Genomic DNA, 19320 nt, shown 5'->3' with positions numbered 1-19320 from the left:
TGTAAGATTTTATGGCATTTTATAGTTAACAGATCTGACATCATTAAGCTGGGATCCTTGGCATTATCTTGCTGTGTGAACCTGGTCTAGCATGTCTCTGTGCAGTTGATTGTTCAGTTACCCCAAATGGATTCAGGGTCTGGTTGATAAATTTACACAAAAAGTTTATTATTACTCTAAAATGAAATACTGCACCCTCAGGGCAAAGAATCAAATGAGTCGAGATCCGAAGCCTTCTATTTATATTAATTTTAAATGCACCTGCTGAAGAGCTGGACCAAAAGCTGAAATTACAGCATTCTTTACATTATGGAGACATCTTAGTGGACAAGTGAAAGAGGAAAAAAGTAGAGAAATTAAAGAAAAAATACTGAGACAAGGCATTCCTAATGCATTTCTGACACTGTTAGCTTAGAAATGATAGAGATTAGTTTAGTGCAAGAATATTTTAAGCTGTTAATGTCAGAGATTAATTTACAGGTGAAATTCTAAACACGAGAACATGGTGCAAAGGTTAATTTATTTCAGTAAATCATCTTAGCTTGAGAGACCATCTAAAGGCTCAGGAACCCCTTGCAGGTGTTTTTAGCTGATTAAAGTGTGGCACTTTGAGTCTAGAATATTGAACCATTTCACATTACTCTACTGGTCTGAGATTTTGAATGTGGGGTAAGTCATAATCATCACAATTATTACAAATAAAATCTTGAAGGATCTGGCTCTGCATAGAATGAGTCTGTCTCATTGAATTACTGAAAACGGTGAACTTTTGCACCAGATTCTCATTTTTGAAGTTTCACCTGTAATTAGTATGCATGTATTATATCTCATATATTAGTTTCACTGTTTAAGTTGAAATAAATAAACATATGCGTCAGTTTTAGGACTCTTTGAAATGGCACTGCTGTAAAACAATAACAGAAGCACTATGTCAGTGTGAGTAAGTTCCATCAGTCATTCATTGTGATGACTTTTATCCCATGAGCCATGATGTAGGTAAGGAGGACCTTGGCTCGCCTTTCGATAACATCAATTAGCTTGTCGATGCCCTGCCGGCCACCCTGACTTTCCCAGTACATCTGGTCCAGAAACAGGGACTGGAGAAGCTTCTCCCTTAGCTTCCTGCTCTTCAGCACTGTCACAGCCTTCTCTGGAAACCTGAAAATGAAAAAAAAAACAAAAGTCAAAAACTGTTTAAATTGTTTTGAGTGGAGTCATTGTGAAAGAGGTGGCTAAAGTCATAACGTTCCAACAGAATCACTCTTTAACAAAACATTTCAAATCATTTCTGTGGAGTCAGTATGCAGTTTTACAATGATCAAATTATGTTAAATGAGCTGTTATCACTGATTTTTAAAGCAAAGAAAACAAAAATAACAGAGAGCTAATCTGCCTCCTGCACTATTACAATAAAACTTAAAAGTAAATTTTAATTTAAAAAGTATTCTCAATTCCCCACATCTGCTTGCTGACAAGGTAAAAAGAAAATTATGATTACTATTTTTTTATCTGAGCTTCTTCCATTTTTTTAAGAACAGTATGTTCCCCTCCAGTCAGAGGCTGTGCAGATTTCACATAACACTAATGGAAGTAGAAATATTAATCATTAGATATTGAGACTACATTTTTACATTTTACGTTCCTGCCGGTTTAATTAACAAAATCTAGACCCTGATTACCTTTTAACACAACCATGGCACTTCTCCTGTAATTGTAGCTCAGCACAGCTTTGTTTTACTAAAATGTCAGCAGAAGGCAACACTTGTGCTTCATTTTAGCAAATGTTTAGTCTGCCAGTCAGTACTGACCTTATTTTCTTCTGCTAAAATGTAATTAAAATGACAATTAAAAGGGTTTAGAAAAAAAAGCAAGAAAAAGTTAAATGTCTTTGTATGATCACTGCAACTGAAATGCAAATGATCCCTGCAAACAGTCAATGTCACATAGACATGCAGATCATGTCTGCATTGAGTCTGTCGGTCCAGACCACGTCTATAGGACGATCAAACTAGGTCTTTGCACAGTGGGATAGTTTTGATTTCAGGCAAAAAAACAAAACAAAACAGGAAACATGCCTTTTTGCATTTTAAAGTTAACAATATTAATGCCTGGGTAGGATAATTCCTTAAGAAAAACGTCTGAGCACAAGAAAACCGAAAAATAGAATATAACATTTATGAATGACTCACACATTTTTTATAGTACATGTAAAAAACAAAAACAGACCTCAGCACTAAACTGTGGATAGATAGACTGAAACTAAAGGGATTACAATCCATGTGAGTCGGTATGAAAATCAGTGATTTGTACAAAACACAGATAAAAAAGTTCAGGTGCTTCTTTTCTAACAGGAATACCTAAAACTCCAAGTATTTCTACATTAATGGTGTTAACTTACTCCCGGATACCCTCGAGCAACCTGAAGTCTAAGTTGTCCTCATTGCGGTCAAAGAATCCCTTGTTGTTGGTGAACACCAGGTGCCTGGAGTCCTGGTTCCTATGGAAAATGTTTGCTAATTTTACGTTTTCCTGGTCCTCACAGGAAGCCTGCTGGGCCACTTCAACGCACACATCCTCCCGCCGAGGCCTGAATCCACAGCAGCTCTGATCCAGACGGTTGTGGATCTGGGGAGACAGTTCATGTTATGTTAACACAAGAAAAGATGCTGCTGCTTTTTGGAATCAGAATTTATATTTCCCCTTTCCTTTTTGGTAAAAATGATTTGTTTGAAGATTTTTTCTCCAATTGTTTCATTGCAATTTAAATCAAAAGAAGACATTCAGGGAAAGAGAACACTGAACACACGTTAGTTGGTCTTAAGAGTGATTCGTTGGCACAATAGCTACCAGCTAAAACCCCATATAAATTAGACCTCCACATCGCTGAGTAAGATAATTGCAGAAGGGATTTTCTAAAGCATAACAGGTGGCACCTCCTGCTGTATAACACATGCTGCCTGCGCAGGGGATGGTAACCACAAATTGGATTACAAACCTCCTCCAATTTTACACTAAATGAAAAATGATAAAACGTTTCAGAAGGTGCCACCAAATTCAAGACAAGCGCAATCTCAGATGTCACTTTTAGGTTTCAGAAAAGACTTTCATGTTCCTCAGAGGCAACTTTTAAAGTGGTATTTTACACATATTTTTATACATTTGCAGTGGTCTCTTGTAGAAACAAATACAGGTGCTGGCCAGTAAATTAGAATATCATCAAAAGGTTGAAAATATTTCAGTAATTCCATTCAAAACGTGAAACTTGTACATTATATTCATGCAATGCACACAGACCAATGTATTTCCAATGTTCATTACATTTAAATTTGATATTCATAAGTGACAACTAATGAAAACTCCAAATTTGGTATCTCAAAAAATTAGAATATTCTGAAAAGGCTGAATATAGAAGACACCTGCTGCCACTCTAATCAGCTGATTTACTCAAAACACCTGCAAAGGCCTTTAAAAGGTCCCTCAGTCTTGTTTTGAAGGCACCACAATCATGGGGAAGACTTCTGACTTAACAGCTGTCCAAAAGACAATCATTGACACCTTGCACAAGGAGGGCAAGACACAAAAGGTGATTGCTAAAGAAGCTGGCTGTTCGCAGAGCTCTGTGTCCAAGCACATTAACAGACAGGCGAAGGGACGGAAAAAATGTGGTAGAAAAAAGTGTACAAGCTCTAGGGATAACCGCACCCTGCAGAGAATTGTGACGACAAACCCATTCAAAAATGTGGGGGAGATCCACAAAGAGTGGACTGCAGCTGGAGTCAGCGCTTCAAGAACCACCACGAGGAGACTCATGAAAGACATGGGATTCAGGTGTCGCATTCCGTGTGTCAAGCCACTCTTGAACAAGAAACAGCGCAAGAAGCGTCTCGCCTGGGCCAAGGACAAAAAGGACTGGACTGATGCTGAGTGGTCCAAAGTTATGTTTTCTGATGAAAGCAAGTTCTGCATTTCCTTTGGAAATCAAGGACCCAGAGTCTGGAGGAAGAGCGGAGAAGCACAGAATCCACGTTGCATGAGGTCCAGTGTAAAGTTTCCACCGTCAGTGATGGTGTGGGGTGCCATGTCATCTGCCGGTGTTGGCCCACTCTGTTTCCTGAGGTCCAGGGTCAATGCAGCCGTCTACCAGGAAGTTTTAGAGCACTTCATGCTTCCTGCTGCTGACCAACTTTATGGGGATGCAGACTTCACCTTTCAACAGGACTTGGCACCTGCACACAGTGCCAAAACCACCAGCACCTGGTTCAAGGACCATGGTATCCCTGTCCTTGATTGGCCAGCAAACTCGCCTGACCTTAACCCCATAGAAAATCTATGGGGTATTGTGAAGCGGAGGATGCAATACGCTAGACCCAACAATGCAGAGGAGCTGAAGACGACTATCAGAGCAACCTGGGCTCTCATAACACCTGAGCAGTGCCACAGACTGATCGAGTCCATGCCACGCCGCATTACTGCAGTTATTGAGGCAAAAGGAGCCCCGACTAAGTATTGAGTGCTATACATGCACATTCTGTTCATGTTCATTCTTTTCAGTTGGCCAACATTAGAGAAACAAACATTTTTTCATTGGCCTTTAGAATATTCTAATTTTCTGAGATACCAGATTTGATGTTTTCATTGGTTGTCACCTATAAATATCAAAATTAAACGTAATAAACATCGGAAATACATTGGTCTGTGTGCATTGCATGAATATAATGTACAAGTTTCACGTTTTGAATGGAATTACTGAAATATTTTCAACCTTTTGATGATATTCTAATTTACTGGCCAGCACCTGTATGTTGTAAGTCATACTAAGGGAAAAAAATCTCTGGTGATAGAAATGAGCAAGATCCGACTTGAGCTGAACACAGCAGGACTTTGAGATTGATTTCCTGATAGTTGGTCATTTCAACTCTGATTGGCAAACAGCAATGCAACTCTACCACTGACTCGGTTTGCTTTCACATTGATGTTTTATATTCCACAAACAACACAAGCCTGAAGGAATTCTGCTGTGTTGTGGAGTTGCTAATGCTAATGGTTAGCTTCTACTAGCGGAGACATTTTCTGCTGTTTCCTGGATGGTAAACCAACAATAGCCTTCCCTGTCCTGAATCAAAATGGGTGAGTCCATGAATGTTAAGTGACAGTGTGTCAGATCTGTTAGGCATTTCAATCAGAAGTTAATGTAGGAAATAGAAGTTGGATAATATTTTCATGTCCTGTCTGCCTGACAAAGTCAGATTGACCAATTATAATCAGAAATAATAATTTAAAAACCAGCAGTTGAACCTGCTGCACGCTCCAGAGATCAGAGACAAGCCAAAGGGAGAAATGATGACCAAAGGAGAGAGATTAAGTTTTGGTGTCAGTAGGCTCTGTGGCGCAAGCAGGTGTGTCAGTGAGTGAATGATGCTAGCTAGCTAGCTAGCTTAAACTTGTGTGCTAACATATTGTACAGACTACTGTTATGTGTCAGACAATTAAAATATTATGGGACATTTATTCTAATATTGATTCTTGACAATAATAAACTATAATGTGCATTTGTCAGCTGTTTCATACTCGTTAATATCTGCTCACGTAGCGTAGTTTAGCGCTTTAGTGAGAGGGAGACAAGCCTGTCATTCTATTCAGGACAGGCAGCGCGGACCTGGGTCCGACCCAGAAACCAGCTTCACTGGCCCACTAAGAGTTTTTAAAAGTAAGTAAATAAGTCAATTTTATTTATATAGCACCTGTAGCATCATGAATGTCCTGTTTTTGACCTAAAGGTCATGATCTGCTGTGTCTACTCGAGCAGAGACATACAGTCTCTGACAGGCTAATCTACATGAGATAGTGGCCAAGGTCTTTCATGCACTCTGCTCATCTGAACTGCTTCACCTCTGTTACAGCTCAAGACGAAGAGGAAGAACTCTTTTGATGAACACATAACCAACAACTTTGTTATTACCAATAACAACGTGAGCCCAATGTTCAATCAATCTGTGAAATGACAATGTTATTACTTGATATTATAATCCTGTGATCAGTAGTATTTTACAAGTAATTATAATCTTGGACAGCTGCACTAGACACTGATGACATGTAATGCTAAAGTCACACGACACATTTCCTTTTGTCTGATCCATTCAGAACCTTAATTTCTGGCGCGAGGCGTGGTTTTCTGTGGTGTTTGTATAAGCCCTCTTTTGGCATGTCAAATTCTGATTCGCCAGCAAACCAAAATATGGCAATTATAAAACATATCCCACGCCACCTTTTCTTTAGTTCAAAGCATTCTAAAGAAGTCTCGGACAGGCCATCCGGACTTCCTCTTTAGCCAACAAGAACCTCGACAAGCTGGATAAAATCTGTTGCAAGTTACACCAGACCGCAACGATTCCTTCAGAATAAAAGCTGAACCTCACGACCCCTTCAGGGTCTCGGAGACGCCAGTGATAACTTGTCGTGACCTGGAAGCAGTCCCAGACTAGTTTGGTTGGCATCGCTGCTTTTCTACCGGCTTCGGTTCCAAGGAGGGTCCAAGAGGACCTCGACATTCTGGATCTAATCGGAGGCTTCCCCTGGGTATGTAGACTGACAGATGGCGTTTCATGTGTGTTATAAATCTCCTAATAAAGTTTAGAGCGAAACATTCACTCCCACTCAGAACTAACTGCTTCTCCGGATCCGCTGGTACTGATAATAACATCCCACACACACACACCATCATTCTTCTCACATCTCACTCCACCTTAGTCCATCAGTACACAGAGTGTTAAAGTTAGTCTTGTTTAAATTGTGAAGAAATACATTTCTTAACTATTTTAAACCTGACTCTCTCTTTCCTTGGAGTTAATACGAAGTGTCGCTTAATCCCTGCAATAAAAAGTTCCGATCTTCTGGTTAAAATAGTCAAAGATCCATCAGATTGATATTTCATATTTCTATGGAATCTAACATTTTATGGTTCATAAGTAAGATGTAAACTACCCATCGTTACAGCATCTATCACAGACATAGAATCACAAAGTGCTTCACATACTGTAGATCAAAACAAAATAAAACATAATGATCTCAAAACAGAAATAGATTAACATCAGAAATAAATAAAACATGATTACAAATTTCAGTAAAAGAAAAGTAAATAAAAGGTTTAGGTAAAAGCAGTTTTACATGAAAGGGTCTTTAGCTGTCTTTAAAAGTGTCCAGTATGTCAATGCTGTGCAATGATAAAGGAAGATCATTCCAAAGTTGGGGTGTAATAGTCTGGAAGGACCGATCATCTCGACTTTTACATGTGGTCTTTGGAACTTCTAGAAGGTTCTGGTGGGTGGAACTGAGGGCTCGGGTTGGAGCATAAGGCTTTAACAGTTCAGTAATATAGGGAGGAGCTTGACAATGTAGAGCATTGAAAGATTTAGTCTAAAAAGCTCTGCATCCTCTTTTGAAGGTCAGGGATGCTGATTCTGAGCTGGTTCCAACAAAACCCAGCTTCCCTGGCCTGCTAGGGATTTTTAAATGCTCCATATCCTTTTCTGGATGTCGGGGCTGGTGGTTCTGAGCCGGTTCCATTTGTACCTCCGGTCACAAGTGTGCACCTCAAACGACCATGTTTCCAGCTGCACAAAACTCACCAGGAACAGATGATGGTGCCATTCATTCTCTTATTTGGAAACCTTTGGAAAACTTTGCTGAAAAAGGTCACTTTTTAATTACTTTTAATAAGAGGCTGTTATGCATTGTAAAACCAAATACTAAAAAATAAGCATTTCAAATAGTAGTTTTTGGACTATTTTCTATTAAATTAAAAACAAAATTTAACCAGCAATTTGCTCTTTATACGTTTTTATTTCTATTTTTAATCTCTGTAAGGTGACCATGTGTCATGAAAGTGCCGGTGAGTGGAGCGGAGCAGAGGTGAGGATCCAAATGCGGGTGAAGAAGTCAGGCAGGCAGGCAGACGAGAACATTCAATAAGGATTTAATGAGACACGCAGGACAATGAAACAATGAACCGACAAGACACACGGAACTGAGACGGTTTAATACATGAGGAGCTGGGAGCTTGGGTGATTGGAAAACGAGAGGCAGGTGGGAGCAATCAGGAGACACAGGACTGAACAGAGTGGAGAGACAGGACAGGAGTGACACCTTGCATCCTAGAAAGGCACCTCAATTCAAATGTATTATTATTATTATTATTATTATTATTATTATTATTATTATTATTATTATTATTATCAATTTACTGTGTGTGGCTTTTCTTCACTTGTCATCTAGAATCTTCAGGCGCTGATCCAAAACTGGCAACAGCCATGAAACTCAGAGAATGGGAGTGAGAAAGTAACTTTTTAATTGGAAAATTACAACAGGATGTCATTCTTAATTCACTCTTACATATTGCACCTTTAAGTTTGAACAAAAATTATTCATTCTTAATACCAAACCAATAATCCCTAAACCAGGTATTTATATGTGTCAATGCCACTATCATTAAAATCTGACTTCAATCGTCTGCTTGGTTCAACATAAACGTTTGGTTTTAGAACTGGCCCTGAGGAAACGACTGGACTTATTAAGGTAAAGGAGATCGGACACAGAACATGCTTGTGAAGCACAACAAATGTCTACTATTACTCCACCATATATCATTTTTACATTTGATTTCAACTTGGTAAATACAGAATGTACTTCAGTGTTAAACCCATTTGGACTTTGAATTTGTAAAATTGAAATTGCCTGTGAGCTGCATGGTGGCACAGTGGCCTCATAGCAAAAAGGTTGCAGGTTTGAGTTCCAGCAGTGGCCTATCTGTGCAGAGTTCCTGGTGTCTGTCTAGATTTCCTCTGATGACTCCAGTTTTCCCCTACAGACTGAAAACACGAATGTCAAGTTACCTGGAGACTAAAGCAGGCATGTCCAAAGTGAAGACAGAGCAATCTGCGGCCATCCAGTGATTATTTTTGCAGCCCCCACTTGTATTTCTAGAATGATATATTTTGTCTCTCCTATATACTACTGATTGGTCAACACTTCAGCTTTTGACAAATTTGAATATTTTTGACCTATTTTGAGGCATACAGATTTTAAAAATAAGTGAAATAACTTAGTGAATTAAAAAAATCTTAACTAGAGGATTCGGGCCCTCATCTTGAAAGGTTTTGGACACCCTTGCTCTAGGTGTGAGTGATTGTGTGACTAGTTGTCTATCTCTGTGTGACCTTTTGTTGAACTGGTGATGTGTCTGCCTGATGGGGATAGACACCAGCTAAACGTGACTCTACTGAGAAATAAACAGCGAGTCAGTCAGTATGTTTTTTTCCATGTAAGTGCTTTGTTTCAAAAAGGATAATTCTCACAGAAAATGAAAAAGTAAAGTTAGAAGACATCAAAGTTTAATCAATCACCTATAAAAGAAGTGGATATAGTGTGACAACACATCCATCCTCACCTCCAAGTCTTTCCAACACATGCCTCCAATCATTCTTAACTAACTGTAGCGGTTTAACAGCTACATTAAATTACTCAACACTTTGAAAGCTTTGAAGCTACATTTTCAAAGCAATGCAACAAGGGTTTAAATATGGATTCTATAAAGGATCTAAAATCAAAGATGTTTTGTTTGACAAATTAATAGAAAACAATATTTTTGGCTAATTGTTTTGATATGAACATTTATAAAATATTACCAGGCTCATATTTGAAGATTCCTATTGTGTGTCCGTTCATGGAATAAAAAGATAGAATAAAGAAATTGACCTCAGTGCGTCATAGAGGTCTCACAAGAAATATATCAGCTTGGCCAAATGATGTCTCAGTGAAGTATTTTTAAATAGAATGATTGTAATAACAGTTGTTGGAGAATATGTGCTGTTATATTTATATATTAAAAACATGTTTAGCACTCATGATAATGAATGAACGGACAGTCAAGGAAAAACAAATAAATGCAATCATAACATTTAAAAAATACTTTACATTAAAGATGCATGAGAGATTGACACCTCACTGCCAACATGTGACCCACAGACCTCCTCCACAGAAAACTAGACGTTATTTTTAGTCAAGAGAAGGAACAACTTTCAGGAGTACAACTTTATAATTTGCGAGTGATAGCAACAGTTGGAACGGTGTGCTTTGCTCAGAGAAGAAAACTCATTCATCAAACATCCTTGCAGAGCCGTGTCCAGGACTTTTAAAATGGGGTGGCCCATGTGGGGCACTTACAGCGCTTTGTGGTTTATATCTGTGAAAGGCGCTATATAAATAAACTTTTACTTACTTACTTACTTACTTGTTTATTCATGGGTGGCACCAATGGTTATGCTTATTTATTTATTTACACAAATTGTTTATTTATTTATTTACTTTCTAGTGAATTTTTGAGTTTCACATTGCACAATCACCATTTTTTCCCCCTCTTCATCTTTCAGTTTTGTGGTGGTTAGCAAGTCACTTCTTGTTCAATACTGCCAACAACTGCAGTTGAGTGGGACTCTAAATAATATGTATGTGAATATGAAAAAATATTAAATAATATTAATACAACATGCCTGGGCTAGAAAACAAGGTGAAAGGTGCACGCACCCACGCACTGTTTTGGAGTTTACAACCCAAGCCTTTTGTCGACAATGTAAAGTCAATTTAAACTGGAACTCAGTGGGGTGGCACCTGGGGTGGCCAATCAGATTCTAAGGGTGGCATGTGCTACCCCAGGCCACTCCCTGGACACGCCCCTGCATCCTTGGAAAGAAGCTTTCACTGGAACAAAACCAAACACACCAGCTGAGAAACTACAGATGATTTTTCATGCTTTCAGGTAGAATTTATCACATGACTTGGATTTCTTGATCACAAAGGGCTATTTTTTATCAAACTGCTTCTGTTACCTGCAGCAGGAAGTCAAACAGAGCCAGTTTGCTCCATTCGTAGTGATGAATCGTGGAGCAGCCAGAGTCAGGTTTGGGCCTTGTGTTTTTGTGCCAGCATCTCTGCACTAGAGAGTTCTGGTACTCCCTCCATGTGAGCCTCACAGTGACCGGGCCTGCAGCAAGGTCTTCTGGGTACAGTGATGCATCCCATGACACCACAGTGAAGAACTGACCATCTAAAGAGGGAATAAATAATAACGTAGTCAGAATTTAACAGCTGCCACATATCATTATTCGAGTCTGGTTGCGAAAGAAAATCTGTTCTCAGAGATAAGACGTATGTGTTAACACAATCCTCTTTCTATGGTTTGAGCTCTTGGTGCAATGGAGTCATTTTCTTCTTATGTGATTCATAGCAAAAAAGTAAAAACATCAACATTACAGGAAGGGAAACAACAGAGCAGAGACAATCATTGATTTCTTAACCCCGTGCCACAAGGCAGAAGTAATATGTCTTTCTCTGTTTTCTTTGCTATGTGTGTAAATTTTTCATTTTCATAAAATGTGAACACAGATGCAGACATCAGTCACAGGTGGAATAAGTGCAATTTACAGAGGAAATGGAGAAAAGAGATTTGGAGACACATTGGCTCCAAATCTCTTTAGCGATTAAAAAAGACAGGGTTTGCATCATTGTTCATCCTACCATATGCAAAATGCATTGCCTATTTTTTGTGTATTGAAAACATTGCACTGCAGTTTGCCATGACTGATAAGCAAAAAGATGCATGTTTGCATTTTAATCATGTGCACAAAAGTCACACATGTATTCCTAAGACAAAGGTTTGGAAATAATTGAACCCAAAAATGATTATGGCAGTCCTACACATAGTTGAAAGAAAAGGTAATGAACCTTGAACTCATTGACCCACCATGAAAAAAGCTGAACTTCCTGCTCACAGCTGGCAGGGTTCTGTTCAAACCAAGCACCCTGTCCAAATGGAAAGCAAACACCTCAGTGTTGTCCGTGGGGCTGTGGATAATCCCGCACCGTCTTCCATATGCATTATTTCTTTCCAAGAGCTTCTGATTGGTTGGATGTGTCCTGACCTCACCTTCAAACATCAGAAGGGATGAGGCGCCTTCACGATAGATTTCTTTAAAGCGCAAAATTTTGGAATCCGCAAGAAAGCGCATGGTTTCCAGGTCCTGAGAGCTGAGCCACGGAGGAGCAGTTTGACTGTAAATTCTAATAGAACTAACCTGAGAGGCTGATCCTCCAGCATAGCCTTTGTTTATTATATTACGCAGTTCATAATTCAAATGACTGGTTCGATTCCAGGACGTTTCAGCTGTAAAGTTCCCAGTGTGGCCCGTGTAACGTCCCACTGTGCCAAGTTTGCTGTGCGTAACGGACGCATCAGGTGTCTTTCGCCCCCGTTTTTTTCTCCGTTTTGGTCGGATTGTACACCGTATTTTTGCTGGTTTTAAACGTTTAGATTTGAGAGATATGTACACCACGTTGGTTCGTGTCGGCTGCACCAGACTCGCGCCAGTCTGCAGTCCAGTAGCGTGTGGTAGTGCGCCGCTGATGTCCAAACCACGGGTGTGCCGCGTCTCGTCCTCATCAGTCCTGCGCTGGTGTCGCAGAGAGGTTCCGACTTGTGGAATCACAAAAAACAAATAGACCGCACACACAGCCGTGATGAACAAACTGCGTTTGAAAAGAGAGCACCTCCGAAAGTTGCTGGCAAGTTTCAGAAAAGAGAAAAACAACCAGTGCGCACGAGCGTTCCCCATTTCAATTTGGCATAGCTGCAGTTGAGTTTTGTTTCATTATTTTCACTAAACCCAAAGTGGGGAGGAGCGCACAGTTTCCGGAGCTCGTCGTTAGAATAAAGGCTTTGTGTCCAAAAGCACAAGGATGCAGCTGCGCAAAAAAGGACAGAAAAACCATCTAACTCAAACCCGAATCTAAAGAATAAATAGTTTTTTTTATCAGATGTAGCAGATTATCTGATTAAGTACTGAAAGGTCACTCACGCAGTAAGGTTTTGTGTGACATAATTAGACTATTGGATTGTTTTGTATCTTTGTATCTGTTTGGTGATCCAGGCGACATCTGGTGGTCTATGTTCTCTGCTGGCTGAGAGCTAGATATGCGCTCAGTGTTATTAACGACACGACCCGTGTGCCAAAAGGAATAGAGCGGAAAAGAAAACGAGGAAAAAAACTTCTGTGAAAAAAGTGCAGCCAGGACGCCACAGCTCAAACAAGGATTTACTAATCTGATCTGACTAAATACATAGATATGCAACTGTTGTGTGGGCTCATGTGCTTAATAATAATAATAATAATAATAATAATAATAATAATAATAATAATAATAATTGCATTATGATTTATTTCATTGTTAATGCTAATATAATAAATATTGTTTCATTTTTGTATTATAAAAGAAACGTGATGTGTAATCGAGTTAAAAAAAATAGCGTGCTGTGCGTCCTCAGTGGCTTAAAAGCGTCAACTTCAGTGATTGGATAATTGGCAGCAGCTGGTTGCTCATCCGTCTGCAGACAGTTGGGCTCTGGTAGTTTTAACGTCATCTAGTTTTGACAGAAGAAACGCAGACCTACCTTTTTATGATGGCTTGGTTGAAATGTTCTCTAATTTTATTTGTTGCATCTTTACTGATGGTGAGCAGTCAGAACACTGAAGGTAGGTTAATTAGGCTATTAACTGGTCTGTGAGAAGCTGAGTTAATCAGGTGTTTATTAAATGTATTTTTTTATCATTGATGTGTTCAGATTCCATGGGCTGTGGCAAAGATGAAATTTGCAAACTGGATTCGTTGAATTTCTTCAGTAACTCCACCAATGTTACTTTTTTTGCCTATGGCTTGACTGCCAATATTGCTGCTGTGCTACTGTATGGGAGCACCTTTGTTCCAGTCAAAAAAATAGAAACAGGAGATGGTATGCATTCTGATTTTAAACTTCAAACATATATCCAATTAAGTAATTGAAGGTCAAAATTGATAAAATGTTAAAATATTTTGTTTACAGGTATGTTCTACAATTGGGTAAGCTGTGCTTCCATATGGGTTGTAGCAATGCTCGGAGACATTTTTTTCCAGTCACCCAAATTCCATCCTCTTGCGATGCTCGGAGGTGCCATCTGGGCCACAGGTATCATTTTTAATAAATCCAGCTTCAAGCAGTAATCTCTTATCTGCAGTTGGGTGCAGCAGATGGGCTTTAAATGTCAAATCTATACTCCCTTTGCTATAGTCAGATATAAGTTTTGCTGAAAATTACTTCAAAGTGCATTAATCATTATATATTGTTCTATATGTGAACTGTGTCAGAAAAGGCATTTTCTAAGTTTCTACAACCTGACCTACCAACTTTAAAAAGTGATAGAATAATCAGAAATGTCTTAACCATGGAGTAACTTCCCTGGATGCTGAGTGAATAATAACCAAGGCATGTTTATACACAAATTATGGTTGTCTAATTTAAATATTTGCCATTTTAGTAAGTTCTGAAAAAATTCCACTTAACAAGGATATATTTTTAGCAGCCAATACACAATAAACTGAGTTTTATTCCTTCTGAACTATACTGATGTTCTCAGTGGCCCACTGGTAGTGTCTGCCATGGCACTGGGATATTAGAGGTCAAATCCCAGTCGGGTCATGCCAAAGACTTTAAAAATGGGACCCAATGTCTCCCTGCTTGACAGTCGGCTAACCCCGGCTTTCCACGGGAGCCGTCAGCAGCACGTTACTGCAGCAGCACGTCATAGCTGCTGATAGGAACCGCTGTGGTCAACAGAACCTTTTCCACAGGAGCCGTCAGCAGCGCGAGTCGGCCGTGTCTCAGGAGCAGCATGTCGCGGCCTTTACGCGCCGGTTCTATTTTCTAAGTGCGACGCCTCTGAAACGGGTCAAGTTCGACATTTTTGGGAAGGAAAGACAGGAAATCGGACGCGGAAATGGAGAGAAGCTACCGAGATTTTCAGAATAAAGAACGTGCTGCCTTCCGGTTGCTTTACTTTTAAAAAAGGTTACTAACTGTGCGTCCCCGTGAGAAGTTATCACCTAGCTAGCGGTCTCCTTTGTTTTTCAGGTCCGTATTGGCGATTATAAAACGGACAGAACATAAAACACAAACCATGTTGTAATTTTCTCCTGCTTGTTGTTGTGTTTACTGACGAAGGCACTCGTGTGACTTCGTGCTCTGTCGGTGACAGCTGCTCCCCTGCTGCTTCGCGTCTCGTGGGAAGGGCCAAGCAGCAGCTTACGCGAGCAAGACGTGCTGCTGCTGTAACGTGCTGCTGACGGCTCCGGTGGAAACCCGGGGTAATAGTTACTGAGCACAGCCACTGCTGCTGCTCACCGCTCCCCACAGGGATGGGTCAAGTGCAGACATGTAATTTCACCAGCGTGTGATAATGACTAATGAGACTGTAACTTTAACCCCATCACATCCCAGAAAAATCAGAATGCAAGGATGATTTATATTCGCGAGACATCATCATTAAGCTGTAACTTGAAGATGTAGACAATCGACTCAAAGGATGGTGAAAATGCACTTTTAACCCGAGTTTGCTGCACCCTTTGCATCCCCAGGAAGTGTAACTGTTGTTACCATAGTTAAAGCGATCGGCCTTGGTCTTGGAATTTTAATTTGGGGATCTTCCAGTTTGTTGATGGGCTGGGCCAGCTCAAGGTGAGTGAAGTCTTGTGTCTGAGTGGATGTTTCCTTTTGTAGATGTCTCCTTGGACTTCATGTTTGAACCAAATGTGATCGTCCCTAAACAGGTTTGGGTGGTTCGGGATTGACCCTCAGGATGTTTCCAAGCCAGTGCTGAATTACTGTGGAGCTGCATTGTGTCTGGTCAGGTAGATTGCCATATTAATTTAATTCTGTTTATCAAAATACAAAGTTTTTGAATTGTACATTTTGACCTTCAGTTTGAGTTTAAGTTATGATTGGTTTTCAGTGGCATGATCTTCGTCTTTGTAAAAAGTGATGTGAAACTACATCTAGAGCCAGAAACTGTTCCTTTGCTTATTGAAAGAGTGAGTATGCTGTCAGTTTGAAATGCAAATGCAAACACATTTTGATTTGAGCGAAATGTTCTAGTTTTTTAAAAATGTCCTGGTTTTATTTTGTCAAATGATGAGTAACCCAAAGTCCTTTTGAAGATGCTGGTCCACGGCACCAAACATCATCAAAAGGGAAAGTTGTGGGATATTTAAGCAAATAATTCATCCACTGCTGTTATGATTTATTTAAGCTTCAGAATAATCAACTGTAGGTCCAGTTTTTAAACTTTCCAATCCAATAAAAATTTTGCTATAACTGACATGCTTAAACATAACAGCAAATTTTATTTATTTTTTCCCCCACTGAGTCTGAGCTGAAGTTTGGAATAATGAATTAGAACTGGTAGCATGGCAGAACTCGTTCAGGTTTGACATTTGTGGAAATAAAACATCAATGTTGTAAACAGGGTGGTAACTGTGAGACGACTGAATATCAGGAGTTCAAATCCTTCCATCCATGAAGCTCACTTCTCCTCTGGTTTACAAGAGCGCCAGAGCTGTATTCGCAGATTGACTTGCAAAGCATTCATTTATTCTGGAGACCACTGCAAATGTGTTGGAAAACAAGTGATAACGGCCATCTTTTTCATGCAGAGAACCATTTCAGGCAGTTACAGCAGACCTTCTGCTGCATACTGGATAGATGCTGTTGGACCAAAGCAGAGGAGAATCATGTGAGTGATTCTCAAATTGGTTACGAATCCTTATTTATTTTAATCACCATAATGGTAACATTTATATTTTGACGTAGTGCAGTTGCTCTTAGATGGGGTTTCCTATCAAACTGTGATAGTGGGTCATTATTTGAACCTTTTTTTTTCTTTATCAGTAGACAAACTGATGCTTTTGGTTTATTGTGAAACTGTTTCAGCTATGTAACACACTAGTAAAATTTACAATATTTAAATGTAAATGACCACGTTTTACCTTCATGTATGACTTTCAGGTGCTCATAAACCATCAATGAAAATTTAGTTTTCACTTGTAAAAGTGACTAGTTGCGTTTTTATGCTGTCTATCAGCTTGAGGAAAAATGCTGAAATTACCATACACATTATTACAAGGCCTCAAAGGGGGTTAGCATGCATCTTTTTATTCTTCACTTTGCTTTGTATCCTTTTCATCAGTGGTTGCCTGCTTGCGGTTGTGTCCGGCTTGCTGTACGGATGCTCATTTGTCCCTATTCTCTACATAAAGAACCATTCAATGTGCCCTGATAGTGCTTTCTATGGAGCTAGTGACTACGGTATGGTTTCATTGCACGATAATAGGCTTCATTTTAAACCTTCAGCGTGCCATTATTAATCCTAAATGAAATTATAATTGTTGTCTTGGCTATCATCAGGATGGTTCCTACAGTTGGCAAAAACCTCTCTTTAAAGAAAATATTGTTGCATACATTGTCAAGGTTGTATTCTCATTTTCTTTGTTGTCCTCTTTTTGTGCAGATGTTGACTATGTCCCTGCACAGACCTCGGGAGTCTTCGTTGCAAGTACTGTGTACTTTACCATCTACTGTGCTGTCATGAAAAGCAAACCAAGGGTTTACTCAAGAGTCATCCTCCCAGGTAAAAGCTCATCTATCAAGCACAATTCTCAAACCTAAAGTGCATTTCTAGTTTTAAAGTAAGAATTATTTGTAAACAGAATTTTTCATAAATGGGATCTGACTCATTTCTGGAAAAAACTTCCATCTCATTTTAAAGGAATCAGATTAGAAATATCTGATATCAGAGCTCAACAACGTGTCAACCTAAATGTTCAGCAAGAACAGAATTTTCTATTTTATCGTCATTTATTTCTGTGAACCATGGAAACGTGCACCAAAAGGCCAGTTAAATCCTTAAAAATGGCCCTGGTTTGACCCCGACTAGCAAGGGGAAGAATTGTCTGTTGTAGTGGAAATGTCATGCAGCTTCCTCTTGCTCAGCTGAAGATGCAGTCATGTTTAATGCAAAGTCAAAACTGGGAATGGAATGAGACCTCTGAGTTTAGATTTACAATTCATAGCTCATGATGCTAATAGTTTTGTGTATACATCATATAAAATATGCATTTCTTTGTCTAAGAATAATGTCATGCAAAGAGAGGTTTTTATTTTCATCCAGATACCTTCATTTAAACTTGTAGAATTGCGTAGACTTTTTTGCTGTGATCAACGGCAAATATAATTTTTCTTTTGTGCTTCAGGATTTTTGTCCGGATTGATGTGGACAGTCGGCACATACAGCTGGTTTCTGGCCAATAACTACCTCACCTCGGTCATTACTTTTCCCATTGTCACTGCAGTAAGTGCTACATGTTGACAGATGCTAGAGACATGTCTTTTAACGGTAACTTGGATGTGCTCATCCAGTCTCTTTATTAGGATGTAGTTCACTGGTCTATCTTTGTGTTTTAGATCTACATGATCTCTTGAAACAATTAAACTTTTGATTTCTTGGATCAAATGGGGATCATGTTTTCATGTCAAGATTCATATTGTCAGATTAAAGCTCCCATTTGCACAGGAAACAGCAGATTTTAAGTAAATTAACTGAGGTGTGATCTGTTTATTTGTAGGGCTATGGTCTGGTTGCAGCACTTTGGGGATCCTTGGTGTTCAGAGAGATTAAGGTGAGGATGAAAACGTTTATTTTTCATTTGTTTTGCAGCTCTGACAATTTGTTTTAATGTGTAGATTTAGGAAACTAGGGATATTTCTTAAAATGATAAGCATTTTATCAAACTGTCACAATTTGTTTTTATAGGGCATTGTAAACTGCTCCATCTTCTTTCTGGCGTCATGTGTAGTGTTGGCTGGCTCATTACTGACTGTTTTTTCAAAGATTGAATAAAAAAGTGTCTTGTATATGGCCAAGTTGTACTTGACCAAAAGATGGGATTGGGATGTCAGATTTTTAAATTAATAAAAATATAACCTTTTTAAATAAGAGGATAAATGTAAAACACTAAAGAGTCCATTGGTATTTGAAATGTGTCATGACTATTTTTTAATGTTGTTGTTTTTTCCTCTCTCTGTAAATAAAAGCCACATGTTTAACTAGGTGAGGGGCAATGACAAGTCTTGCATGCAATATTGAAATGTGGTTTTCTGCACCTGAAGACTTGCCCATGAATGACTATTGCCAATAAAAATGTATGTTTAAAAAATTATTTTTTATATATATTTTTTGGGTCACATGATGAGTGTATTGTCATCACTAGGAGTTTTGAATACAATCGTTTTTCCTCCCAGGTGTTCAAGCAAGTGGGGAAAACTTGACTCTTAATTCATTGTCAGATCCAGTTAATGTAAGGTAGTCAGTTGGGTGACCAGTTTTCATGTTTAAAAAAATCACTGCT

General features: G+C 39.1%; 2 protein-coding genes across 2 annotated transcripts; one reads left to right on the top strand and one right to left on the bottom strand.

The window, feature by feature from the left end:
* Positions 1-279: 279 nt before the first annotated feature.
* On the bottom strand, positions 280-12750 carry gask1b (golgi associated kinase 1B). The gene is made up of 4 exons (XM_015950898.3): positions 11795-12750; positions 10881-11098; positions 2399-2625; positions 280-1158 (listed from the first exon to the last, which is right to left on the bottom strand). The coding sequence occupies exons 1-4, from the start codon at positions 12660-12662 to the stop codon at positions 951-953; spliced, it is 1521 nt and encodes a 506-aa protein (XP_015806384.1). The 5' UTR covers positions 12663-12750; the 3' UTR covers positions 280-950.
* A 645-nt stretch (positions 12751-13395) lies between these two features.
* tmem144b (transmembrane protein 144b) lies at positions 13396-18890 on the top strand. The gene is made up of 12 exons (XM_015954194.3): positions 13396-13580; positions 13670-13837; positions 13928-14050; positions 15496-15595; positions 15688-15768; positions 15870-15948; positions 16570-16649; positions 17103-17221; positions 17424-17543; positions 18166-18263; positions 18538-18591; positions 18726-18890. The coding sequence occupies exons 1-12, from the start codon at positions 13505-13507 to the stop codon at positions 18810-18812; spliced, it is 1185 nt and encodes a 394-aa protein (XP_015809680.1). The 5' UTR covers positions 13396-13504; the 3' UTR covers positions 18813-18890.
* The last annotated feature ends 430 nt before the right edge of the window (positions 18891-19320 follow it).

This window comes from Nothobranchius furzeri, chromosome 1 (assembly GCF_043380555.1).
Source record: "Nothobranchius furzeri strain GRZ-AD chromosome 1, NfurGRZ-RIMD1, whole genome shotgun sequence".
NCBI classification, from domain to species: Eukaryota; Metazoa; Chordata; class Actinopteri; order Cyprinodontiformes; family Nothobranchiidae; genus Nothobranchius; species Nothobranchius furzeri.
The sequence above is the reverse complement of the archived record's forward strand: the minus strand, read 5'-3'. Positions and strand labels throughout refer to the sequence as shown.